Source organism: Nelumbo nucifera, chromosome 6 (assembly GCF_055504915.1).
Source record: "Nelumbo nucifera cultivar China Antique chromosome 6, China Antique-T2T, whole genome shotgun sequence".
In the NCBI taxonomy this organism is placed as follows: domain Eukaryota; kingdom Viridiplantae; phylum Streptophyta; class Magnoliopsida; order Proteales; family Nelumbonaceae; genus Nelumbo; species Nelumbo nucifera.
The window spans coordinates 38,629,131-38,656,934 of record NC_142654.1 but is presented as its reverse complement, the minus strand read 5'-3'; the positions used below and the strand labels follow the sequence as shown (position 1 = coordinate 38,656,934).

General features: G+C 40.5%; 1 protein-coding gene across 4 annotated transcripts; it reads left to right on the top strand.

Moving 5' to 3' along the window:
- The first annotated feature begins 1,130 nt into the window (after positions 1–1,130).
- On the top strand, positions 1,131–27,804 carry LOC104586391 (signal peptide peptidase-like 1). Of its 4 annotated transcripts, none has more exons than XM_088890190.1 (5): positions 1,131–1,357; positions 1,761–2,735; positions 4,555–4,755; positions 5,082–5,209; positions 27,523–27,804. In XM_088890190.1, the coding sequence occupies exons 2-4, from the start codon at positions 1,938–1,940 to the stop codon at positions 5,187–5,189; spliced, it is 1,107 nt and encodes a 368-aa protein (XP_088746316.1). In that variant the 5' UTR covers positions 1,131–1,357; positions 1,761–1,937; the 3' UTR covers positions 5,190–5,209; positions 27,523–27,804. The 4 variants fall into 4 exon arrangements, 3 of the variants coding, with proteins under 3 accessions (XP_088746316.1, XP_010241929.1, XP_010241930.1); XR_016077603.1 differs by having other exon boundaries at positions 1,133–1,357; positions 5,105–5,209; XM_010243627.3 differs by lacking the exon at positions 5,082–5,209 and having other exon boundaries at positions 1,144–1,357; positions 1,776–2,735.

Genomic DNA, 27,804 nt, shown 5'->3' with positions numbered 1-27,804 from the left:
AACTAACTTTAGGCTGCTCAGATCTTCGTACAAAAGCTCAATACATCTTTTCAGTATCAGAATTACTACAAGATCTTTAAAAAAAGACGTATCAAACAGCCCGTAAATGAGGGCTCTTTTTATCCTAGGAATTATTCCTCTTGATAATCGATAGCCAAACTAACTTTAGGCTGCTCAGATCTTCGTACAAAAGCTCAATACATCTTTTCAGTATCAGAATTACTACAAGATCTTTAAAAAAAGACGTATCAAACAGCCCGTAAATGAGGGCTCTTTTTATCCTAGGAATTATTCCTCTTGATAATCGATAGCCAAACTAACTTTAGGCTGCTCAGATCTTCGTACAAAAGCTCAATACATCTTTTCAGTATCAGAATTACTACAAGATCTTTAAAAAAAGACGTATCAAACAGCCCGTAAATGAGGGCTCTTTTTATCCTAGAAATTATTCCTCTTGATAATCGATAGCCAAACTAACTTTAGGCTGCTCAGATCTTCGTACAAAAGCTCAATACATCTTTTCAGTATCAGAATTACTACAAGATCTTTAAAAAAAGACGTATCAAACAGCCCGTAAATGAGGGCTCTTTTTATCCTAGGAATTATTCCTCTTGATAATCGATAGCCAAACTAACTTTAGGCTGCTCAGATCTTCGTACAAAAGCTCAATACATCTTTTCAGTATCAGAATTACTACAAGATCTTTAAAAAAAGACGTATCAAACAGCCCGTAAATGAGGGCTCTTTTTATCCTAGGAATTATTCCTCTTGATAATCGATAGCCAAACTAACTTTAGGCTGCTCAGATCTTCGTACAAAAGCTCAATACATCTTTTCAGTATCAGAATTACTACAAGATCTTTAAAAAAAGACGTATCAAACAGCCCGTAAATGAGGGCTCTTTTTATCCTAGAAATTATTCCTCTTGATAATCGATAGCCAAACTAACTTTAGGCTGCTCAGATCTTCGTACAAAAGCTCAATACATCTTTTCAGTATCAGAATTACTACAAGATCTTTAAAAAAAGACGTATCAAACAGCCTGTAAATGAGGGCTCTTTTTATCCTAGGAATTATTCCTCTTGATAATCGACTAGTAACTTGTATCCAATCTCGCTGTCCTGATTGACATTCCGTTTAGATACAACAACCACTCCCAAACACCGCTTAAATTGATTAATAGTAGCCGTTATACTCTTACCGGCCTAGCCGCGGTTGGCAGAATCGTGCCATTTTGAGAAACCAGTCAATTTGTCCTCACCGTAAGGTCTATAAAGGCAGTGTAATTAGCTGTCTTGTGAAAATTAAAAACAAGTGAATTCCCTTTAGGGGGAAGGTAACGCTTTTCAAGTCCAAGGTTTGTCTTCCCTCCATTTGAAAGAAGAAAGTATCTCTCGCTTACATTCGTTATTGAACCTATTCTTTTGGAAAAAGATAAAATTTTTGTTTGATTTGAAGCCCTAGATCGCTTGGTTTGAAGTGGCAACTAGATATTTAAACGGAAAATGGGCTTTAGAGATGAAATTGCAGACTCCTTGCCTGAATAGTTTAGTTGATATTTGGGTTGAAGTTGGCTTTTACCTGTAGCTTTTAAGTGGTTGATGCATGAATGTACTGTTAGCGTAGTTTTTTTTTTTTTTTTTCTCGGGTGATTGTGCTTGCAGATTGCACGAGTTCTTGTCCTTAGTTGCTTTTGGATGTTGCATGAGTTCTTATGCCATCTCTTCAATCATGTTAAATATGTTCTTGCTTTTTCTCAGCTCATTATTTTGCAGGATGCATGCACTTCTGTCAAGATAGCACCAGAGAAATAATGCAGCTTTGGTAGCGAGAACACTGTGTCTAGGGTTTTCTTTTTCATGGAATGTTAATTTCTGTGGGGAAGAACGAATTCAAGGACCGAATCTAAAAGAAACGTCTATTTAATTATTTTTCTAATGGAATCATTATGGAAGCTCTTCTATTTGCTCGAACCTGCCCCTGTCATTCTAATTTTAACAGCAGTAGCTGTGACCTATGGATCGGCATTTCGAGCTCTGAATTATGGAAAGGAAATGGAACGAAACCGTGATTTGTCGGAGGCGTCCATCACTTTAGATAGGTCCCAAGCGCTCATGATACCCATATTGAGCTCTTGTAGCCTGCTTTTGATGTTCTATCTGTTCTCATCGGTATCACAGCTCCTTACTGCATTCACAGCCGTAGCTTCGGCCTCTTCCCTCTTCTTTTGCCTTTACCCTTATATCACTTATGTGAAGACGCAATTCGGGTTGGTGGACCCATTTATTTCTCGGTGCTGTTCGAAGTCGTTCACTCGAAGCCAAGGGATTCTGGTAGTGGTATGCACAGGAATTGTCACAGCGTGGCTGGTCTCTGGGCATTGGATATTGAACAACTTGCTGGGCATCTCGATTTGTATTGCATTTGTTAGCCATGTCCGTCTTCCAAACATCAAAATATGTGCAATTCTCCTCGTTTGCTTGTTCGTGTATGATATATTCTGGGTTTTCTTCTCTGAGAGGTTCTTTGGGGCAAATGTAATGGTATCGGTTGCCACACAACAGGCCTCTAATCCTGTTCATACTGTGGCAAATAGTTTGAGTCTTCCAGGGTTGCAGTTGATAACCAAGAAACTGGAGTTGCCAGTTAAGATCGTCTTTCCCAGGGATTTATTGGGTGGGATGGCTCCAGGAGGCAACTCGTCAGACTTCATGATGCTTGGGCTTGGTGACATGGTATGCCATTTTTTTTATCTTAATTGATTCTACTTCAATTTCTTGCAAAATTGGGTAACAATATTGTAGTTGACAGCTATAACAGTGTAATGACATGCTGAAATTTTGTAAAATGCTCTTCTGTATTAGTTCAAGCAATTTTTGTGAATCATTTAATGCCAAATAATTTGTAGGAAAATGAATACAAAGTTCTATCTATAGGCCAGGTTAACTGTAATTGATATCTTTCACTGCCAGCCATCCTTGATAAAAAATACTAGTACAATTAAAGAATATACCTATATGATTAATTTCATCCTTTTGGATGATCAGGAATATAAAGAAGTTTGGGTATGTTTCAGAAAATGTGTAGACAATAGTCATCGGATGGTTCCAACCTATTGGCTATGCTATGCACAATTCTCTGTGCAAAGTTTCTTTTATTACGATTTTGTTCCATCTTGTAAATGTCTAGTAGGAAGGATTCCTCAAGTGCTTACCATATGCGCCTCAAGCTTGGATGAATCTGTGAACACTTGGTTAAGTTTTGGATCATACCACAGGTGCATTCGATGTAGCATTTCCTTGTAGTCATTAGAGAGCAAACAATTTTGTTGATATGTTGGCTAAATGTTGTGTAGCACAGATGCTAATTGTAATGTGATTCTTTTCTCGTGATTCAAAGTTACTAATTTTCAGGAAGGCAGAAGAAAAAGTAAATAGCTTTGCTTGTATCTTACTTGGGTTGTAGTTCATTTTCTCAAAAGTAGACACTTATTGCTCTCTAGAATATCAGTGGATCATCCTAGAGATCTCCCCTGGTTAAGTTGATCACACTCGTTATCCATTGATGAGCAGCCATGCTACTATTTATAGTAAGACAAATATTCAGCTGTACCATTTGTGAATATTCAATATGTAGGTCTTCCTGTATGAGGTGCCATCAACCATGAGCCCACTATATTATTAGTGACAAACACAAACTATTAGGCTGACAATTATGCAGTTTTTTTTCCTGTTTGGAGGTGGTTTTGCTGTTATTCCGAGGGCCCATTTCTTGCAGTTTGGTGTAATGGTAAAATCTTGGGCTGACAAGCGTGAGAGAGAACACAGGTTCTAGTCTGAAAGAAGCCACTGTTTGAAAAAAAAAATGTCAAAGGTTTGTCCTGTACCCCATCCACCTCTCCCATGACCAAATAGCTAGGACCAACTGTAGGTAATGGCCTTCTTTTATGTTGTTATACCAGATTATTTGTTATGATTTGTAGACTTCTCTGCATGACATCCATGGTCAGAAACTATTCTATGCATGCATCCAACTTTGTGTAGAGGAAGAATATTAAGTGCCTAATAAAAAATTTAGAACTTGCAGACATTAATGTTGGTTTTGCAGATTGCTTTGTGAAATTGGATGGTCTTTAGATGATTGATTTTTATACCCACTGTTTCTTTTCTTTTCATTGCTTTTTCCTTTTTCCTTTTTAAATCTATTGTTGTATAGGCATGTAGAAAAGGTTGTTGGGTTATCCTATATTAAATTAATTTTTTTGTTGATACACTACTTTTTTCCTGGTTGTCTGAGTTTCAAGTTAAGATGCTGTCACTTGAAAAAGGGAAGCAGTTACTATTCAGATTTCAGAATGTAACATAACAGTGTTTGCATATTTGGATCAAATGTGTATGAATCAATATTATCATGACAACAATTGAACCCCCAAAAGAAGAAGATAAAATAATAGTTAAATATCTATACTTTGGAATAAGTGCTTTTTTCTTAGCATTTTCTTTCTGCCTCTGGTAAGAATTTCTAAAAAGTTATATACGCTGTTTGGTTTTGAAGGCTATTCCAGCCATGCTTCTTGCTTTGGTCCTCTATTTTGATCATCAAAAGAGCAGAGATTCAGCAGGAGTGTTGGATATATCTTCTTCCAAAGGGTACAAATACATTTGGTATGCTGTTTCAGGATATGCCATTGGGTTGGTGACTGCTTTAGCAGCTGGGATATTGACTCATTCACCTCAGCCAGCCCTTCTTTACCTGGTATGTTTTTTTTTTTTTTTTTCCATAAAATGAAAAATTTGATGATTGTGTAAAAGCTTATAATTTGTTGAAATAATTTAGTTATTTGTGTTAGGGTCTGTTTGGTTAGTTAAAGCGTTTTTTATTTCTGTTATTTCTGTTATTGTACTCGCTTACAGCAGGGGCACAAGGGTCTTTTCCCTTCTTATTTCTGTCGCCCTATATAATATAATAAAAGCTGGCGCCACCAGCACTGTTCTATTGCTCCAAACTTTTTCTTCTTCCTTTTTTCCTTCTCTTTTTTCTCTTCTTTCCTTCTCTTCTCTACTTCCTCATATTTCAATCAGATTTATTGTCAAGATGGTATCAGAGCAAGGCTGTTGAATCTGGGCGACCAAGTTTTTTCTCTTCAAGTTGCTGAATCTGGGCGGAACAGAGGACTGAATCTGGGCTGATCAAATCAGATCTGCAACTGGTACAACCCTAAAGTTTTCTTTCTTCTTTTATTTCTTTCCTTGGTCGTGTACCAAGTGGAGAGAAAATGAATCCAAACCACTGAATGTCAGTAGACTTTTGTGAGGGTTATATCTTTTATTTGTTGGATCGTGTGATCCTGTACCTATGAAAAGGTGACTGTAAGTCGTAGATGACCTATTTTCTCTGCTCGTAGTCTGATTTCATGTGTGTTAGGATCTCTCTTATTGATTAATGTTGTGGTGGAACTTACACGTTATTGATTAATACTGTGGTGAAAATCAGTCTCGTCATAACTCTTCTTTGGAAGTTGGTGCTGTTTGTTTTTGTGCTCAGATTAAGTCCAAAACTGAATTGTTGTGGTTGGAGCTTTTAGATAAAAAAACTGAGTCTAACAGGGAGGGATCCTAAGTTGAGAGTTTAGATAAAAAAACTTGTGCTTACCATGTCGTCTGAGAATTCTGCTACTTCAGAGATTCCAGGGAGCCACAATGGAGTGAGTGGGGGAATGGATATGGGTTTCCCCATGGCTGTTATTCCTTTTGATGGTCTGAACTACCTTGAGTGGTTTAGGGGAATAAAACTCTACATCACTGCTAGGGGGAAAATAGGATACATCAATGGGAGAGTGAAGGAACTGAAGTACGGAAGTGCTGAATATGATAGGTGGAACCAAGAGAATAGTATGGTGATGTCATGGCTCTTGGTTTCCATGCTGCCATAGGTAAGGAAGACTTTTATGTGGGCTGAAACTGCTTGTGAGATATGGGAACAAGCAAAGTCCACCTATTCAGAACAGAGACACTATGCCAAGATATATCAACTGCAAGCTGAATCCTCTACTTGCAAGCAGGGGGAGAGGAGTCTCTCGATGTACTATTCTGATTTGACATAGATATGGAAAGAACTTGATCACTACCAGAATGTGAATTGGATGTGTGATGAAGATGCAAAGGCGTATAAGTCACTTGTATCTCAGCAACGGGTCTTTGCCTTCCTCCTAGGGCTAAATCCTTCATATGAGTCCATCAGGGTGTAGAAGAGAGTAGAAGAAGTGTGATGAATTGTGTAGAGGGGGAGTCAGTTGCCCTAGCTGTCCGGGGAAATTCAGATACAAATGTCGGAGGTGCTTTTAAGAAAGGTGATTCTCAGAAGAGAACAGATGATAAGAGTAAACTTTGGTGCACTCACTGCCAGAAGACACGACACACGAGAAATACATGTTGGGATCTCCATGGAAAACCTAAATGGGCACAGGATTTGGGTAAGAAGTCAACACCTGATCAGGGCAAGAAACCAAGCCAACAGAATCAGGAAAAGTATAACTCAGCTAATATGGCATCTCAAGAGACTAGTCCCATGGTAACTTAGGAAAGGCATCCCAGTTCTGACCCTAAGGAAGAGATCATCAACTCCTTCTGTGACCATTTGGAGTTATATGGTAGGACTTTTCGCCAAATGGATACTGGTCTACTCCTACCTCTTTCGCGTCTACATCAGGTAACGCTGCCCACTGCCTTCCATGTGTCATCTCATACCACTAATTCTCCTTGGGTTATTGACTTCGGAGCCTCAAACCACATGACCAGTAAGTCAAATTTATTTCAGACATATAACCTTCTCTCTGGGAAAGATAAGGTGAGACTAGCTGATGGTTCTTTCTCTACCATAGCTGGCCAAGGTACCATACCTCTCCCACTCGGCCTTACCCTTTCTAGTGTACTACATGTTCCGAAATTACCTATAAATTTGCTATCCATTAGTAGTATAACTCACTCCTTGAACTGTTTAGTCACTTTTTTTCCGTCTTCATGTGTGTTTCAAGATTTGGCCTCGGGGAAGACGATTGGTAGAGGAAGCATGGTGGATGGTCTCTATGTGTTGGAGAATAAAGCTAGTCTTGTGGCTACAGAGTCCCTGAGTGTGTCAAGTGAGAGTCAAGCATATCTATGGCATAGTCGTCTAGGTCATCTTTCTTTTGAGTCATTAAAAGTTATGTTCCCAAAGTTGTTTGAGTCATTGTCAGTGAGTCAGCTACAGTGTCAGACATGTCAATTGGGTAAACATTTTAGAAGTTCTTTACCTTTGAGAAATAAAAGATCTGAATTTCCATTTCATATTGTTTATTCTGATGTTTGGGGCCCTGTTACTCTACCCACTAAGGCTAGATATAAGTACTTCATTACCATGATTGATGATTACTCTAGATACACTTGGGTTTATCCTATGCGATCTCGAGATGAAGTGCCAAAAATTGTGAAAGACTTTCAACGCATGGTGTTCATTCAGTTCCAAACTGAAATCCATATCTTCCAGTGGGACAATGCGAAGGAATACTTCCATAGTGATCTCACGGAGTTTTTTGCTTCGAGTGGGTTACTTTAGCGAAGCTCTTGTGCCAGGACACCCCAACAAAATGGTGTTGCTGAACGAAAGAACCGTCACCTTCTCGAAGTAGCTCGTGGCTTATTAATTCATATGAATGTGCCAAAACATTTTTGGATGGATGCCGTTTTGTGTGCTACATACATCATCAATTGTATGCCATCTCGGTTACTAGAGTATAGGGCCCCACATCAGCTTCTGTTTCCTATAGCTCCGTTGTCCACCATTCCGATGCGTGTTTTCGGGTGTCGTTGCTTTGTCCATAACTTGTCCCCTACTCGAGGTAGGCTTGATCCTCGGACTATTCCTTGTGTTTTCCTTGGTTACCCTTTATCTCAAAAGGGTTATCGCTACTATGATCCTACCTCTCGCAAGTACTATGTCTCCATTGATGTATCATTCTTTGAGAATCAACCTTTCTTCTCGGTTTCTCCTCAGGGGGAGAGTAGGGTTGAGGAGAAACAGGCGGCCCAAACTCAACTACCTCCTTTACCCGATCCTCCTCCATTCTGGGTTTTTCATCGTCACCATAAAAGCCTGTAGAGCTCAAGAGCCGTGGAACCTGACACTATGCAACCAACATCATCGGAAACACCAGAGGCAGATCCATCTCATCAGCCAAGTACACTTGCTCTTATTGATATGCCTGTTCCTCTCAATGTTGATTCACCTGTCATCAATGATCTTGATATTCCTATTGCTAAGAGAAAGGGTGTTAGATCTTGTACCACTAATCATCCTATCTCTAATTTTGTGTCCTATGATCACGTTTCACCTTCATTCTGTGCATTCCTCTCTTCTGTAGACAGTGTCCCCGTTCCTAAGAATATGGCAGAAGCTTTATCTAAACTTGAATGGACAAATGCAATGCAGGAAGAAATTAATGCATTACACAAAAATGGCACTTGGGAGTTGGTGGACCTTCCTGAAGGAAAGGAATCAGTGGGTTGCAAGTGGGTGTTCACAGTGAAACACAAGGTTGATGGAACTGTTGAAAGGTACAAGACTAGACTGGTAGCAAGAGGTTTTACACAGGTATATGGAGTGGACTATGCAGAGACTTTTGCTCCAGTAGCCAAGATGAACTCTATTAGGATCCTTCTTTCATTGGCAGCAAATCTTCACTGGGAACTTCACCAAGTGGACATCAAAAATGCTTTCTTGAATGGTGACTTGGAAGAGGAAGTGTACATGACCCAACCTCCAGGTTTCTGTGCCAAAGGCAGTGAACAAAAGGTGTGTAGGTTAAAAAAATCTTTATATGGGTTGAAACAATCACCTCGGGCTTGGTTTAGTAAGTTCCATTTAGCAGTTCAACAGATGGGGTTCAAACAATGCCAGTCATATCACACTCTATTTGTGAAAAGAGGTGAAGGGAAAATTGCAGCTCTTGTTGTGTATGTGGATGACTTAGTGATCACAGGAGATTGGGAGGCTGAAATACGGAGACTAAAAAAATTCTTAGCCACTCAATTTGAGGTGAAAGATCTAGGCCCCTTACGTTATTTCCTTGGAATTGAAGTTGCCCGCTATCACAAGGGCATATTTATTTCCCAACGGAAATATGTACTAGATCTACTAGAAGATACAGGCAAGTTGGGGGTAAAACCAATTGACTCACCAGTTGAATCTAATCATTAGCTGGGAGACAGTTAGGGAGAGTTTTTGAAAGATGTGAAGAAGTTCCAGAGACTTGTAGGGAGACTCTTGTATTTGTCTATGACCAGGCCTGATATTGCTTATGCAGTGGGTGTCCTTAGTCAGTTCATGCACAATCCTAGGACAACTCATTTTGAAGCTGCAGAGAGGATCCTTAGATACCTCGAGAAGTTTCCCGGAGCTGGTTTGTTGTTCCGGAAACATGGTGACTTAAAGGTGGAAGTATATACTGATGCTGATTGGGCAGGAGCAGTCGATGACCGAAAGTCTACCAATGGGTATTGTGCCTTTGTAGGAGGAAACTTGATCACATGGAGAAGTAAAAAACAAAGTGTGGTGGCTAGATCTAGTGCTGAAGCAGAATATAGAGCAATGTCTCATGGGGTTGCTGAAATCATGTGGATAAGAAATTTGTTAGGTGAACTGGGTTTTGTAGTGAGCAATCCTATGTCACTCTACTGTGACAATAAAGTTGCCATCAATATTGCTGCTAATCCAGTCCTGCATGATAAGACGAAACACATTGAAGTGGACAAGCATTTTATTAGAGAGAAACTTGTAAATGGAGAAGTGTGTACTCCATATGTCAGCTCAGAAGAACAACTTGCAGATATCTTCACCAAAGGTTTTCATCATGTGCGGCACAATGATTTATGTGACAAGTTGGGCATGATTGACATCTATGCTCCAACTTGAGGGGGAGTGTTGAAATAATTTAGTTATTTGTGTTAGGGTCTGTTTGGCTAGTTAAAGCATTTTTTGTATCTGTTTTTTTATATCTATTATTGTACTCACTTACAGCAGGGGCACAAGGGTCTTTTCCCTTCTCCGCCAGCACTGTTCTATTGCTCCAAACTTTTTCTTCTTCCTTTCTTCCTTCTCCTTTCTCTCTTCTTTCCTTATCTTCTCTACTTCCTCATATTTCAATCGGATTTATTGTCAAGATAATTGAATACTTTTTCTAGGCAATTGTTATTAGTGTATGGGGTGGCTGACCTAGGAACCGATTTGAATTACATATTCTGTTAGGAACCAGGCAATCTAGAACAGTCAAGCCCCAGTTATCCATGCCAATGCTGCTTCAGATCAAGCCTAGAGGGCCATTGCCAGCCATCTAGTGCCCCAACCATGAAGCCAATGAAGCCTCTGGTTTGAGTTTACATCAAGAAGCCATTTGAGGCCTAGTAGTAGGAAACATGCAAAGAGTGTGGATGTTGTGATAGAAGACCATATATTTAAGGCCTCATGAAATCATCAAAGGCAGAGAATGTAAAAATCTACTCTCTTTCTCTCCCCCCCCTCGGACGAGCTCCCTCTAAGCAGGTTAGATTAGATCAGATTGATCTTATCAATTGGTATCAAAGTGTCAATCCAAGATAATGAACACCAAACCCAATTTCACCAACGATCAAGTAGATCGTTTTGAAGTGAATTTGCATAAGATGGTTGACAATTTGAAGGACATCAAGAATACACTCTTTGTCACTTTGTCATTGTTTCTCAATTTGAGAGGATGATTGGCTGCAAACTTGAACAAGGATAGTGACAATGAGGGATTCAACAACGGCGATTCCAGATGAGTGGGAGGCTTCAAGGTGCCTAAGCAAGGCTAGGTGACCATAGGGCACCCAAGCGCCTAGGTGATGGAATTTGAAAATATTAGTTTTATTAAATTTTACTTTTCCTACACTTTTTTTAAGCAATTTTATTGGTTTTGATGCTAACTAACAAGCATGTACATTAACTATTAACAGTAGAATCATTTAAATGAGTATAAATTTCATATAAAGACAAAATATTATCATGTATTCATGTTCATCATTTAAATATATTATTTTCAATAAAAAGGAGTCAAAACCAACTACACTAAAAATAAACTAAGAAATACTAATAGTGCAACCATAAGTTTTCCAAGAGGCCTCATACTCCTTGTAAAGTAATTTTGTTTTCTCAACCTCCCCTTTCAAGAGTGACTCCCTCAAGGCCTCAACTCATGGTAACTTTGAGATTTGTACCCAAACCCAAATTATGGAGTTGTTTTCACCATAATCTCAAAACTCTTCAATTTTACTATGATGAAGGGTATTCTAGCTTGGTAAAACCACTTCATAACCATTCACCTTTTTTCTTTCGTTTCAATCGACTTTCTATGCTTTTTTGCACTTATTATACCTTGTGCCTTGCCTCTACCACTTCTTTTGGACTTGGCCTCACAAAAGCATTCATGGGTTCTCTAACATTTCCCTTCCTTTTTTGTGGAAATATGGGATTTAGTGTTTGGGCACTCCTACCAATTGAAATGGAGCCACCTACTTCTTTAGGTTGGTTACTTTTATGATGGGATTCTCTTTCAAAAACCATTTACTCCCATGGGCCATGGTTGTCTTCCACTGTGAAATCATCTAATGGTTTCTTCCTCTTATTTTTCAACATATAGTCTTGCATCTTCTTTGCGATATTCATTGTAGTTTTGGTTACAGATAGGTGCCCACCTAGTTGCCTAGGCGACTGCCTAGTACTCAGGGCAGGTGCCTTATGTTAAAACATGTAGTTTGGTCAAGGTGAGCCCTGGAAATTGCCTAGTGTTGCCTAGGTGCTCGCCTAGGCATCACCTTGACAACTATGCTTCCAAGAGAGAGCAATCATGCTCGATTTTCCAATTTTCTCAAGTGATGACCCTATCCCATGGATTTATTGAGTTGAATGATACTTCGAGTTCTGTTAGACGCCAACTCCTCAATGAATGTCCATTTCATCGATCCATCTTGATGGAGAGGCTGCACTTTGGTACCAATGGTACTGTAGATCCCATTCTCAACTTATTTGGCTAAACTTTATAGAGGCTCTTAATGTCAGGTTCTGTCCTTAAGGATTTGAATTTAGGCCCATCAGCCTTTTAAATAGCTTCTACAAGATTCTCAGAAAGGTGTTAGCAGTGAGAATGAAACAGGTGCTAAGTAGTGTTATTGCTAAAAATCAGTTTGCCTTTGTTCTGGGGAAACCAATGCTTGATTCTGTCTTGATTGCAAATGAGTTTATAGACTCAAGATTAAGGGAGGCTCTGGGACTGGAAAAAGCATATGACCATGTAAATTGGAGGTGTCTGGATCAGGTGCTGGAGAAAATGAACTTTGGACAGAAATGGAGAAATTGGATAAAAGTATGTCTTTCTTCTCCCAAATTCTCTGTGCTGATCAATGGCCAGTCAGTGGGGTTTTTTGATAGTTCGAGGGGTCTTAGACAAGGGGACCCACTCTCTCCTGTGCTCTTTATTTGTATATCAGAACTCTTGACCCAATTCTCCTTAAAGGCAGCAGCTAATGGCTTGTGGGATGGTTTTGCAATTGCTCCGGGAGCGGAAAAAGTCAATCTATTGCAGTTTGCTGTGATACTCTCTGTTTCCTTGATGCCTCTTCTGACCAGGTGGATGTTATACTTGGTATACTTTGCTGGTTCGAAGTTGTATCAGGCCTTAAAGTTAACCTTCACAAAAGTATGATAATCCTAGTGGGCCCCGTTCCTAATCTGGAATCTTTTGCTAGGTTGATGGCCTGCCAGGTGGATTATCTGCCGGGTAAGTATCTTGGCCTTCCACTAGGTGCCAAATGCTATTCTTCTGCTTTATGGGATCCCGTAATTGAGAGAGTTGGGAAAAAATTGGCCTCCTGGAAGGCAAAATATCTGTCTATAGGAGGGAGAGTGACCCTTATCAAGAGTACCCTTGCCAACCTCCCTACCTACTTCATGTCCATGTTTCCTATACCATCTAAAATTGCAAAGAAACTTTAGAAGATACAGAGAGATTTTCTCTGGAGAGGGTGGGAAGAAGAGAAGAAGATGCACCTTGTGAATTGGGATCAAGTTTGTCTTCCTAAGGCAAAGGGTGGTTTAGGTCTTAGAAGATTAAAGGTGGTTAATTTGTCTTTAGTGAGTAAATGGTGTTGGAGATTTGCTGTAGAAAGATCTTCTTGGTGGAGGTCCCTAATTGCAACAAAATTTGGTGTGGATTGGGGTAATTGGAAGTCTCAGGATCCATACCCAACATGGGGTTGTTCGGTTTGGAAAGGGATTCTAAAATCTCTTCCTGTGATGTATGAGGGAGTGAGGTTTAAGGTGGTAAGTGGAAATAGGCTGAAATTCTGGAAAGATCCCTGGTGTATGGACAGGCCTTTAGCTGAGGTGTTTCCCCTTCTGTTCCAATGTACAGTTAATCAAGAAATATCAGTGGCAGAGTCTTATGTGATTTTTAACAACTCAGTGATCTTGAATCATCAGTTCAGAAGAGAATTATTTGATTGGGAAATAGAAGGCGTGGTGCAGCTTCTGCAGATTTTACAGGAGCAGACAATAGACATTGCAGGTGAAGATGAATGGAGCTGGTCCTGGAGTAAGGATGGCTGTTTCTCAGTCAAATCCCTTACTTGGAAGCTTAGTAGTACGGGGGTTACTGAGTTCCCCTACCAGCAAGTTTGGAAGTCTTGTGCTCCCTCGAAGTCTATATTCCTTGTTTGGACTATGGTGCTGAACAAATGTCTCTCAAGACTCAACCTGGACAGAAGGGGTATTCAGCTCCCTTCTGTGATGTGTGGGTTGTGTGGCTTATTGCCCGAGTCCACAGACCATCTGTGCTTACATTGTCCTATCTCTTCGAAAATATGGTACCATTTCATAGGTGCAGCTGGTCTTAATTGGGTCATGCCTAATTCTGTGAAAGACCTGCTTCTATGCTGGAATCTCTAAGGTTTGAAGAAAAAAGGAAGTTTAATTTGGAGAACTATTCCTGCGGCAGTGATTTGGGTAATTTGGTCTGAAAGAAATAGAAGAATCTTCAGCAACAAAGCTAAGAGTACTGAGGAGATAGTGCAGCAGGCGGTCAGCAAGCTGATTTCTTGGGTGCCTGTTACACCTGATTTTAAAGAACTAAATGTTCCTGAATTAGTTAGGTCTATATCCATTTGGGATCTGTAACATGTCCTGTAATCTGAGCTGCTACCTGTGGCTTGCTCTTCTATTGTACTGAGTTCCTTCTGATTCAATAAATTTATTACTTTACCTTTCAAAAAAAAAAAAGGATTTGAGGGCTTTGATGAGTCTCTTCCTAAGCTTAAACATACCGGCTCCATGAGTATTATATCCAATTTGAAAGGCTCAGCACTCAGGTCCACAGCTGGTCGGAATAGGTACTTTACCGGTTACTTTGCGGGTGGCCTTAGGGAAGACATTAAATTGGAAGTGAAGGCCATGCAACCTATGTCAGTTATGGTAGTAGTGGGGCTGTCCAAACAATATAAGGAAATGATGGACTGGATCAAGAAGATTCATCAGCCCATGGGCCTGATACTCAAATCGCCCCCATCTAAAGTTGAGTCAGGCCCCACTAAAAAACACCAAGTAAACCACCTTGCTTCTCAAGAGACTAACGTGGGCCGAGATGCAGGCTCGTAGGGAGAAGGGCTTTTTCTATAATTGTGATGGAAATTTTTGCACTCAGACATTGGTGCAAGGCCCAACAATTATTCCTACTACAATATGATGAAAGCAATGGACTAGATGAATCAGATTTGGATCCAATTGATCCAGTTGGCATTCGATCCCACAAATATTGTTAGATCTCATTACAAGCATTACTTGGGATAAAGTCCCCAAGGACCATGTGTGCTGAAGGCGTTCTCATGGATTGAACCATGTCTATGTTGATAGACAGTAGTAGTACATTAAATTTCATCACCTCAGAATTTTCTAAGCAAGTGGGCCTATCAGTCCAAATGATGACCCCCTTCTTAGTCCACATGGAAGATGGGAATCACATCTTGTGTGATAGGCTATGCAAGTCAGCGGGCTGTAAATTACAAGGTCATTTGTTCATTATGGATTTGTATCCACTAGACTTCAGCGGTGTAGATGTGGTATTGGACATACGATGGTTGTGACAGCTTGGCCTAGTGGTGTATGATTAGGCAAATTAACTATGAGCTTTAAATAGTGGATGCTCAATGTAGGTTTCAAGGAATTGGCCCAATTCCTCCTACTAAAAATGACCTAGGCTGTTCTAGAATACTGCAAGCATTCTAAGGCCTCGACACTTATGTACTTTGGGGCATCAGGCCTACCGGCTTCAGCAACTATTACATGAATTTAGTGATGTGTTTTGCGAGCCCACAAAGTTACCACTAGTCCAATCTCATGACCATCATTTCCCGATCATACCTGGAGCCTAGCCCACTAGTGTGCAACCTTACCACTACCTGCAATGTTAGAGGGTGAAGATTGAGAAAATAGTCCTAGAGCTCTTGGAAAAAGCAGTTGATATAGCCTAGCCACAATACTTATTCCTCTCCTATCCTTCTAGAAAAAAAGAAGGATGGTTCATAGCAGTTTTGTGTGGATTAGGCATACTAAACAACATTTCAGTAAAAAACTAATTTCCAATTCCTATTATTGAAGAACTCTTTGATGAATTACAAGTTGTCTTCTTCTCTAAACTGGATATCTCCAGTATAGGTACTATCAAATTTGGGTTCATCTGATGGCATCCACAAGATGGCTTTCCACACACACAATGACCACTACTTTCCAAGGTCTTATGAATGATGTATTCATGCCTTTAATTTGGTACTTTGGGATTCACATTTGGACCATCTGAGAAGCACTTTGACCCTAACAAAAACATTAACTATTTGCCAAATATCCAAATGTGATTTTGGCAAATTGCAAGTCCATCATCTCTGCCATATTATTTCAAGAAGAGTTATGATTGATCCCAACAAAATTACCAGCATGGTTAATTGGGCTCATCCCAAGTCAGTGCAAAGCTTGTGAGGGTTCTGTAGGTTAATTAGGTACTATTGTCGATTTATCAAGGGTTATTCCTAATTGGCTAGGCCCCTTAGACAATTGTTTAAAAAAGATGCATTTCTTTGGAATGAGGAGGTTGAAAAACCTTTGTGGCTCTCAAGAAGGTAGTGACCACCCCGCCAACCCTAGTCTTATCAGACTTCTCCGAGGAGTTTATTGTTGAATGTTATGCATCAGGCAAAGATATCAGAGCAGTTCTTATGCATGGGGGACAGCCCATAGCCTTCTACAGTAGAACCTTGTTAGCTCAAACCCAGTCAAAATCCACATATGAAAAATAGTTACTGGTAGCAGCCTTATCAGTATAGAAGTGGTGAGCCCATCTTCTAGGCCACATACGGACTGACTGGAGGAGTTTGGGATATCTATTAGACAAAAGGATTCTAACCTTACAACAGAAAAAATGGGCCACAGAATTAATGGGCTATGATATTTTGATTGAATACAAGACGGGCTTGTCAAATGTATTGGCTGACACTCTCCAGAGTCAAAGAGTTGGCCCAAATGTACACATGCAAGCCCAACTATATCCATTGGTAGACCAGATCAAAGTGAAAGCTTAACAGGATCCCGACCTGGGCTGGATTTGGCAACAAGACCCAGCTACAGTTCCCCAACACATTGTAGTGGGCTTGACCTTGTTCTATATGGGTCGTTTAGTGGTAGTTCCTACTTCACCCTATCACTGGGATTTATTACAAATCTTCCATGACTAAGCTATAGATGTTATAATTCAGGTCTGCCTTAGAGTTCGGCCTGACTGAGTTCAGTTATGTAGAAGAAGAAAAAGTGATAAAGAAAGAGAGAAAGAGAGAAAGAGAGAAGAGAGAATTCTGGTTCAAACTGAAAGAGTCAACTTGACTTCTCCCAGTCGGCCAGTAAGTATTTATATTATTATTAAAACATAACTGAAAAGACCTATGTGCCCTTACTTAAGTTAAGAACACATGTTTCAACACAACATTACAGATCAGCAACATCAATCAAGGTATAAAGACAGAAATACCCCTACGCTAACACTCCCCCTCAAGCTGGGAGTATATGATTACATATGTAGTCCACTCTTCCCCGACTCAAGCCTTTTGTAAATAAGTCAGCCCACTGATTTCCTGTATTAACATGTGTAGTGTCTAGTTCTCCATTCAGCACCTTCTCCCTCACAAAGTGACAGTCAACCTCAATGTGCTTGGTTCTTTCATGAAACATTGGATTAGAGGAGATATGAACTGCAGCCTGATTATCACAATAGAGCTTCATTGGAGTGTTAATGTTGTACCCCACTTCCTGTAGAAGGTTCCTTAGCCACACTAACTGCTTCTTACTTTTCCATGTCACCAGGTTACCTCCTAGAAACGTGCAATAGCCTATAGTAGACCGCCTATCAGACATAGAACCGGCCCAATCAGCATCAGAATACCCTTCTATTTCAAGTTTTCCCCCACTCTTGTATATCAAACCACGACTCGGGGCCCCTTTTAGATACTTCACAATTCTCAGAACCGCATTCCAATGAGGAACCATAGGTTTTTGCATGAACTGGCTTACCACACTAACTGCAAATGAGATGTCTGGTCTGGTAATGGTTAGGTAGTTCAGTTTGCCCACAAGTTGTCGGTATCTGCTAGGGTCTTCAAACACTTCACCCATATCACTGCCCACGTTCATCCTTGATGGTCAGTCCCCGTTCTCGGCGTAAGAGGAAACGGAGACAAAGTGGGAAACAAGACCTGAAACGGAGACTGACCATCAAGGATGAACGTGGGCAGTGATATGGGTGAAGTGTTTGAAGACCCTGGCAGATACCGACGACTTGTGGGCAAACTGAACTACCTAACCATTACCAGACCAGACATCTCATTTGCAGTTAGTGTGGGAAGCCAGTTCATGCAAAAACCTCTGATTCCTCATTGGAATGCGGTTCTGAGAATTGTGAAGTATATAAAAGGGGCCCCAGACATCTGAATGAACTAAAGAAAAAGGACTCGACACACGGTTATCAACCCTAGAACTAAAGGGAACACGATGGTGTTTCCCAAATTGACACGACTCACAATCCAAAACAGAAAGCTGACTCAAGGACGGAACTAAGGACTTCAAGACTTTGAGCGACGGATGACCAAATCGGCAGTGCTACTGGAGAGGAGAAAGAGATGACTGGAGAGCTGTTGAAGTTCTACCACCACCACCGTCAAGATAATACAGTCCACCTGCTTCATGCCCTCCACCAATCTTCATCCCCGTCTTGAGATCCTGAAAGACACACATAGAAGGGTAAAAGGTAATGGAGCAGTTAAGTGATTTGGTCAGCTTACTAACAGACATAAGGTTAAAAGGCAATTTAGGAACATACAGAACTGATGAGAGGGATACAGGATCTAGGTCAACATTACCAACACCACAAATTGAGGATGTGGAACCATTAGCAAGGGTAACAGATTGTGATGTTGAACAATGAGATAAGGAGGAAAACACACCTGGAGTTCCAGTCATGTGATCGGAGGCTCCAGAGTCAATGATCCAGGGATTGGGTGTAGATGGCAGACAAGCCATACCTGAGTGAGCAAAAGTCGTCGTGTTTTGCTATGATTGGATAAACCTCTCATATTCATCACGGGGAACACTCACCATCTCCTTCATGGGACCATCTGTGGATGTAGGAGGCAACTGGTCAGATGAATGATTCTCCTGTCTAAAGCTGGAACTTGAGTCACCGGTCGCGGCATGATTGGCCCAGGTTGAGGGAGGACTATGTAAATCATAACAATAGTTGATGGTATGCCCATCCATACCACAATGAGTGCACTTCCTCGGGCCTGAGCTACGTCCTCTACCACGGGCTCCCCCTGAATCTCTGCTCCCAGTACGACCACCACCACGATTATAAGTAGATCCACCATTGCCACTTCGGCCATATGCAGAACCACTACCAACATCACGGCCAGACTGAGCTCTCCGAGCTCCACCTCTACCACCACGGCCTCTCGATGCAGCAAAGGCAGATCTATCTGAGATATTAGAGTTCTCAGTAGATCCGATAGAAATCCTCCGAAGTCGAGCAAATACCTCTTCTAGGGACGGAAGAGCTGATCCCCCTAATATCTGAGCCCGTACTGGTTCATATTCAGACTTTAGTCCCACAAAAAATCTAGTCACATCAAGCTGCTCTCTCTGTTGTTGCTGAATCTTGGCATCAGAAGTGAGAGGATGATAGACATTCAACTCATTACGTATGTTCCTCATGTTGGCATAGTACTCCTCAAGACTCTGATTGCCCTATTGCAGATTAAAGTACTCTCGATAAAGCTGATAAACTCTGGTTGTATTGTCCTGCCCCAAATACAATTTCTTTGCATGGTCCCACACATCTTTGGCAGTATCAAGGAACATGAAGTTCACACTAATCCCGGGTTCCATATTGTTCCACAACCATGTGATGATCTGAGCATCCTCTTGCTCCCAGTCTTCATACTCGTGAGAGTCAGAGGAGGGTTTCTCCTCTCTGATGTGTTTTACCTTCTTCTTTGCCTTCAGAAAGACTTCAACGGATTTAGCCCAAGGCACATAATTCTCTCCATTTAACTTAATGGAGGTCATCTGAACATTCAAGTAGTCTGTAGGCACCATCACACTAGGTTTATAATCCTTATTGTCTCCCATTATGTTATCACCAATTCTGCACACTTGCTGAATTCTATTATCACTGAGATCTGCACACTACACACCACTACGTCACACCTGTCACACTGATTGCAGCACTAATTGTTGCTGGAATGTGTGCTCTTTACACCACAAACCCTACTCCTACAACTACCTGAAATCTCACCACTATATGATCACATCTCTTCCTTCAAAATGCACAAAGAAACCAGCATAAACCCTAGCACTTACTGGCCGAAACCCTAGCAAATGTTCTGAAACACACCTCCTATTTAATCCATAACAGATATCATGCACTGAAATCCCTTACCTTATCGCTGAAGTAACACCCATGCGAGCAGGAGAGCAGTCCACACACAACAGCTGCTTCACACACAACAGCCACACACAGTTCGGCCCTCTATTCTTCCTCTACTAGGAGAGGGCGATCTCAGAAATCACAGCAACCGACCACATACGACCTGACTGGAGGCATAGAGACCCCCAAGGGAAGAGGGCGATCACTCCTTTTCAGCCCTTTCCCTTATCTCCAATCGAACACAGAAAAAAAAGAAGAAAACCCTAGATAGGGTGCGCAGAGAATGAACCCTAGGCAAGCAGAAATCTAGGCAGATTTAACCTAGCTCTGTACCATGTTATAATTCAGGTCTACCTTAGAGTTCGGCCTGACTGAGTTCAGTTATGTAGAAGAAGAAAAAGTGATAAAGAAAGAGAGAAAGAGAGAAAGAGAGAAGAGAGAATTCTGGTTCGAACTGAAAGAGTCAACTTGACTTCTCCCAGTCGGCCAGTAAGTATTTATATTATTATTAAAACATAACTGAAAAGACCTATGTGCCCTTACTTAAGTTAAGAGCACATGTTTCAACACAACATTACAGATCAGCAACATCAATCAAGGTATAAAGACAGAAATACCCCTATGCTAACAATAGGGAACCACTTTGGGGTACTCGAAGCTCATTATTTCTAGAGGGTATGAAGAGGGTCGGTCATTCTTGAATTTGCCATTACTTGCTCCACTTTCCAGCAGAAAAAATACATAGTTTAGTCCCTAGCCAGTCTTATGTAGCCCCTACCTATACTAGGTCGCATTTAGACAAGATTTCCATGGATTTTGTCACAAGCTTACCCAAATCCATGGGGAAATCGGTGATTTTGGTGGTTGTCGTCAAACTCAATAAGTGTGCTTATTTCATAGGCCTAACACAACACCCCCTATAAGCAGCTCAAGTTGCCCAAGTCTTCATGCAAAATGTAGCCAAGCTCCACGATACCACCATCTCTATTCTCACCAACCACGATCTGGTGTTCATTTGTCAGTTCTAGGAAGATACTTGAGGGCCCTGGGAGTTTTAATATGCCACTCAACAAGTAACCACCCACAATTTGATGGGCAAATTGAGGTGGTGAACCGAGTGGTCTACCCAAAGGATGAAATGGCTATCTTGGGCCAAGTGTTGGTACAATATAATGTACCGTGTAACCATTGGTACTGCACCCTTCAAAGATCTATTTGGCTACAATCCTTTTTCAATCCTTACCTATGATAAGGGATCCACATCAGTAGCTAAAGTTGATGAGCAGCTTATTGCCCATGGTGATATTCTCAAGTTGTTAAAGATTGACCTCCAAAGAGCTTAGCGGCAGATGAAATTCATTTATGACAAAAGAAGAGAGAAGTGAGAACTACCAAGTGGATGACCTGGTTTAACTGAAGCTCCAACCATATAGGCAATTTTATATAGCAAGATGAGCCTAACAGAAGCTCTAACCAAGATTCTCTCCCCAACATTCTTTGACCCTTTTCACATACTATTGCAAGTCAATGAATATATATTTAAGGGTAAAGAAATAAAATCCTCATTGATATGTGTGATCAAACTCTGAGTAAATAACAAAATGAAGGCCTTGTGGCATAACAATGTAGCACGAAAGCAACATTGAGTTGACTTAGCCTCGTAAAGTCATAGGTAAGTTCACAATGTTACCTTGTGAACCGCCTCATAATGCCACATTAGCCGAACCTTGCAAGTCACTCTGCAAGGTCATGTTGGTTTAACTCTGCAAGTTGCCTTGCTGGATTACCAATATGTCTTGCCTCGCAGCATCACAATACTCCAACCTCGCAAGTCACCTCACGAGGTCATAATAGTCCTACCTTGTAGTAAACTAAATACTAATGTCTTGCGAGGCAATCTAAATACTAATGAGTCAGTTTCTGAGTGCGGTGAGGTTCATGTTGAGGTTGTTAGGTGTGTGATCAGTACCATAGGGAAACCCGATTGGCTGTACCTAGGTGTCGTATTGACACGTGCCACTTCCCAAGAAGACCTGAGATTGTGCTCTAACAACCTTGTGGTCCTATGAGACACATTTCTCAAGGGGAGAACTAGACGGGATTTGTCTATAGGAACTATTCGGATTAAAGAATATTTTGCAATTCTTGCTTCATGCATATAGTCTTGCTCCCTTATTTCTATAAATAGGGAGATTGCCCTTTGTAAAGGGGATATGATTTTCATTCCACTTGGAGATAAGTGCTTCCTATTCTCCCTAGTGACATCTTCCTTCCTACTTTCAAGAATCTTTGGTTAGGGTTTTGGCTAGAGAATGCAAAGATGCTACCATCCAGAACTCAACAATCAAGGACTAAAGAAACCACACTAGTTCTACCAGCACCACTAGATCCACTATCACCAAAGGTGGACATTCCTTCCATAGAAGACGAAGATAAGACTATGCATGATGATCAATGGGACAATTTAGCTGGAAAAATGTATGAGTTACAAGATTGGCTCAAAAAGATGGAAGAAGAGTAGCAATAGAGGATGCAACACATAGAGTAGAAACAAGACCGCATGTTCCAACTCCTACAGAGCCATTTCTTGGCACCACCAAATTCACTAGATCTTTAGTCAGCCACACTAACAGGTCACCCAACACCAAGAACATCCGAGATTCATCCAAAAGTAAGAATCCCATCCAGGTTCCAATCCCCTGAACCACCTTCACCACCTTCACCACCAATACATTGTCCATTATCCCAGCCAGCCGTAGATCTAGGTTCAACAACACCTAACTAAAGAATATCTCATGGAGTGCTTGTCAGCGGTTTTTGGAAACTAGCCTAAACCCTCATCCTACTAGAGGCCTTACCCTATCCATTTGCATAGAAACCCTACCCACCCGGTTACATACCACCACCAACCTAGGAAATTTATGATGGAGAATCAAGGAATGCCAGGGAACATATTAGCAAATAACTGGGACTCTACACCAAAGACGGGGATCTGAAGCTAAGAGAGTTTTCAAAGACATGGGACAAGTGTATTGATGATTCTTATAGCTAGCGCCCAACACCATCAACACTTGGGAAAATCTAGTGGAGAGGTTTGTGAGGAAGTGATTTACATTGGAAGAAGGATGATTCTATCCGACTTGAGGAACATAATACAATACAATTTAGAGGAATCGGGAGATTATGTCATGCGATTCAAGAAAGAAGCAATGAAAGTGCTCGGAGAGTATGAAGAATAGATCATAGTAGATGAATGTATACGGGGCATGAACCCCAAGTACTATGTATGGATAGAAAACCTTGGCATAGTGAATTTCTTGAAGTTGTAGTTGTGCGCAAAGAAGACCGACAAGTCTGTGAAGAAGGTAGCAGAGCAACAACAGGGGTGGTGGCAAAGTAGTAGACCACACATACCAGATTGCTAGTGAGGCACGGGGCCTATATAGTAGACTTGCAATAAGGCAAGGCGGATGTTCATCCCCAGACGGGGCTTAGGAAGATCACCTCCTCCCCCCTGCCATTCCCCTATAAAGTGGCCCTCATCATGAAGAGGTTGACTACTGATGGGAGAATAGAGCAGCCACAACCCTCACACCCATCCACTAAAGAAAAGAAATGAGGAATGCACAAGGAAAACAAAGCCGCAGTATACAATCAAGACTTAGAAATTTGGTAAAGAAGTTCCTCAATGAACATTGCACCTTATATAACTGTTACAAAGGCAAAATCATTGCACTACACATCAATCTGCAGAAAACACGCATTGACCATGCACATGGTGCTTATTGAAAGCATCTTGTAAATAGAGAAACTTCCCAAGGAAGTTACTAATGTTATGCGTCCCATTTAAGCAGGAGTTTTGAATTTAAATAGCCTCACCAAATACTAACATTGAAAAAACAAACCTTGCCCCTAACAGCTTCGCCCCAACTCCATAAAGTCCCAAACAATAGCCTCACTCCACAAATAATACATGCTCCCATTAACAGCCTTGTAGAAACAAATTTGGGTGGGCTATCTTTCAAATAAACCTCACAACTTTGGGGGCTGATCTTTCTAAAAATTCTTCAAATATTTGGGGACTAATCTTTCAAATAAATCTCCTTAGAATTTTGGGGAATTGATCTTTCTAAAAATTCTCCAGATATTTGGGGGCTAATGTTTCAAATAAATCTCTTTAGAATTTTGGGGGTTGATGTTTCTAAAAATTCTTCAGATATTTGGGGACTAGGCTAGTTTTTCAAATAAGAATTCTAGGGACCGACTTTCTAAAAATTCTCCAGATTTATGGGGGCTAATCTTCTTATTTTGGGGCTAATCTTTCAAATAAGAATTTTGGGGGCTGATCTTTCTAAAAATTCTTTAGATATATCTTTCAAACAAATTATCACCCAAAATCAAGTTGTTTCAGAATTTTGGGGCCTAATCTTTCGGAAAATTCTTTGACAAGCATATTAATTTTGGAAGCTTCAATCCTCTGAATTTCACTCCCAAAATGGGGGCTAATGATAGGTAACAAGGGTCAAATTGCTTGATCCATTTTCTGTTTAACAAACAGATTCTTCTATTATCAAGTAGGGGGGCTAATGTTCATGAATATATTTAAGAGTAAAGAAGTAAAACCTCACCAATATGCATGACGAGACTTGGTGTAAATAACGAAATGAAGGCCTTATGGCATAACAACGTAAAGGGAAATAGAGTCGACTTAACCTTGTAAAGTCACAAGTAAGTTCATAACGTTGCAAATTGCCTCATGAAGCCGCAGTAGTTGAACTTCGCGAGTCGCTTCACAAGGTCATGTCAGTTTAACTTTGCGAGTCGCCTCGCTGGATCATCAATATGTCTTGCTTCATGAGTTGCCTAGCGACATCACAATGCTCCAACCTTATGAGTCACCTCCTGAGGTCATAACAGTCCCTCCCACCTCACAAGATTAACTATCTTGCCTCGCGAGGCCGTGTTTTCCCTGTCAGTCTTGCAAGGCGTTTAAAATCAAATATGTGTGTATGTCTTGCGACTTGTGAGGCAAAGATAATACTAATGAGTCAATGCCTGAGTGCATTGAGGGTCATGCTGACGGTGTCGGGTGTGTGATACCTCAGGGAAATCATGACTGGTTGTACCTGTGTATTGTGCCAACATGCATCACCTCTTAAGAAGGCTTGAGATCATGCTCTAACAACCTTGTGGTCCTGAGAACAGGATCCACCTCCAGGCACTATTTGAATTATGGAATACTTTGGAATTCTTGCTTCATGCATGTAACCTTGCTCCCTTCTATAAATAGGGAAACCACCCTCTATGAAGGGGATCTAGTTTTCATTCCACTTGGTGCTAAGTCATGTTCCCTATTCTCCCTAGTGACATCTTCCTTCTTGCTTCCAAGACTCTAAGTCCATCCTTATTTCTGTTGGCTTACAACTAGGAAGGGTGGGACTTATTGCTTATAAACTTGAATTGCCAGAATACAGAGCTTCATCTTGTTTTTCATGTTTCCCTTCTGATGCCTTGTCGAGTAGGAACAATTACCAACAGCCCAATCTTACCACAATTCACTGATGATGGAGAGCTGGTGGTCGAACCCTACCAGATAATAGACATTTAAAGGATGGTTATGCCGGAATGATACTTGTATTATTTCTACACTTCAAGCTTCCTAGGTGGCTGTTTTGGTCCTTATGTCAATAATCACCAGATAGACAATTCACCTTGCCATTACATCTTTTTCACTATTAATGGCTCTTTTGATCTTGTTATCGAGTACTGACAAAAATTATTTTATCAAACACTTACATAATTAAAATCTTATTTATTATTTGGCAAGTGCTTTAGGTATTGGAACAGGGTGAGAACAAAGATCTTAGAACCATGCCATTTGAGCAGAAAATGTTACCTTATGTAAAATGAGCTAATAGGCAAAATTATTAATTATGGTTGTGTTTCAAGAGTTGGGACCTCCTTCCAACATGATCTGTGTCCACACATCTCACCATAAGACTTCTGATATGTGCAGACACAGATGAGTTCAGATCAGCTACCAACACACGGTTCTAACAATGCCCCAACCAGCCATTGCAGCCGTACATTAGGAACATCTCCCCATGAATGAGAAAGGAAATGTTCCCAATGTACAGTTGCAGTGACCTGTTGGGACAGTTTTAGGAGCGCTTTGTTGGTAGCAGATCCCTACCCAACACAAATCATGTTGGAATGTGTTGAAACAGTTTTTTGTTGGGAGCAGATCCAGACTTGTGTTATACCTGGTTTCCTATCCAAAAAAAAAAAAAAAAGAAAGAAATAAAAACTGGTTTCCTAAGATAATTCTGTTTGGCACCTTGTTGGGTGTGCTTCTGTTGTGTAACTAATTAGGTTTGTTTTCATGGCAGTCCCATATAAAGAGCCAAGTATTATTAGTAAACTCATCCATCAAATGTGTATACATGCCCTTGGACCAGACTATTCTAACCCCCCCCCAAAAAAAAATAAAAAAAATAAAAAAAACAAAAGAGGGGTTTCTAGTTTGTTGGATATCTGTTGGATGCGCTACTTAAGTCCATAGTTGTCAAGGCGATTAGGCGGTTTCCATGGGTCGCCTTGCCCAAATGCCAGATGATTTTCCTATTAGGCACTTGCCCAGAAAATTAGGTACATGCCTAGGCAACTAGGTGGGTGCCTATACCTATTCAGATGGTTGAGGCACACATATTATATCATTTTTTATTGATTACTTTTATCTTGTTAGAATACACTCTGTTACATGTTATCATTTTTACTATGAGAATTATAATATAAAACAAAACTACAAACCAGGAAAGTTTCTAGTCTTTGTCTCTGAACTCTGAACCGATTAGAGAAGACCAGGAAGTCTCCATTGTTTAAGTTCAAGTCATCCAGGATCTCCAGGTAAGCCAAACTAAACGTTCTTCTTCTTCTTCTTCTTAAACAGTCCAAGTCGTCCTATTACTCCTGTATTTTATTTTCTTATTTTATTAAAGAATATTTTTGGGAATGAAATAGGGGCTCTGCTCCCTTATTTTTCTCCTGTTTTATGGCTGCATTCCTCCATTTCTCCTTCTTCTTCTCGGCTTATATTTTTACATGAAATTTATACTTGAAAGATTCTGTTGTTGATAGTTAATGTACAGGTTTGTTGATTGTTATACAGAACTAATAAACCAGCTTAGGAGGGGTAGGGATCTATAGATTTTATATTTTCAAATTCCATTGTTTTTCCACCTGGTGTTCTGCTTCAAGTCAACTCAAATTACAATTTTAAGATCAAGCAAAAGAGTATTTGATTGTCTGTCTTATCTAATCATTTATATTGTTTGGGGCATCTTCATTAAGGGGTGTCTAATCTGATCATACAGATGACAGGGTTAGGCACTAGTACAGGTTGTAGCAACTATCAAAGTTTTACTTTCTAATTAACATTTTATGTCATTATGTGGGTGCAGGTGCCCTCAACTCTAGGACCAATTATCGTCATCTCGTGGCTGAGAAATGAACTCACAGAGCTATGGGAGGGAACCAAGCCAAACCTGAATGACAAGTCTCGGTTACCAGAAGCTTGAATAGTTGAATCGGATCTCCATGATCCAGTAGCCGCAGTAGTACTTGCAGAGCCAACTTATACTGTAAATTCCATCCAGATAGCTTTGTCCTTATTAGAACCGTAATATAGCAATAACAATTTAACATCTCATATGGTATTTAACCACTATCTGCACATTTCTGCC

Coding starts and splice junctions, on each gene's coding strand:
- LOC104586391 (XM_010243627.3), top strand. CDS start 1,938: ATGGAATCATTATGGAAGCTCTTCTATTTGCTCGAACCTGCCCCTGTC. Junction 2,736..4,554: donor TGCTTGGGCTTGGTGACATG/GTATGCCATTTT, acceptor TTGGTTTTGAAG/GCTATTCCAGCCATGCTTCT. Junction 4,756..27,522: donor AGCCAGCCCTTCTTTACCTG/GTATGTTTTTTT, acceptor ATGTGGGTGCAG/GTGCCCTCAACTCTAGGACC.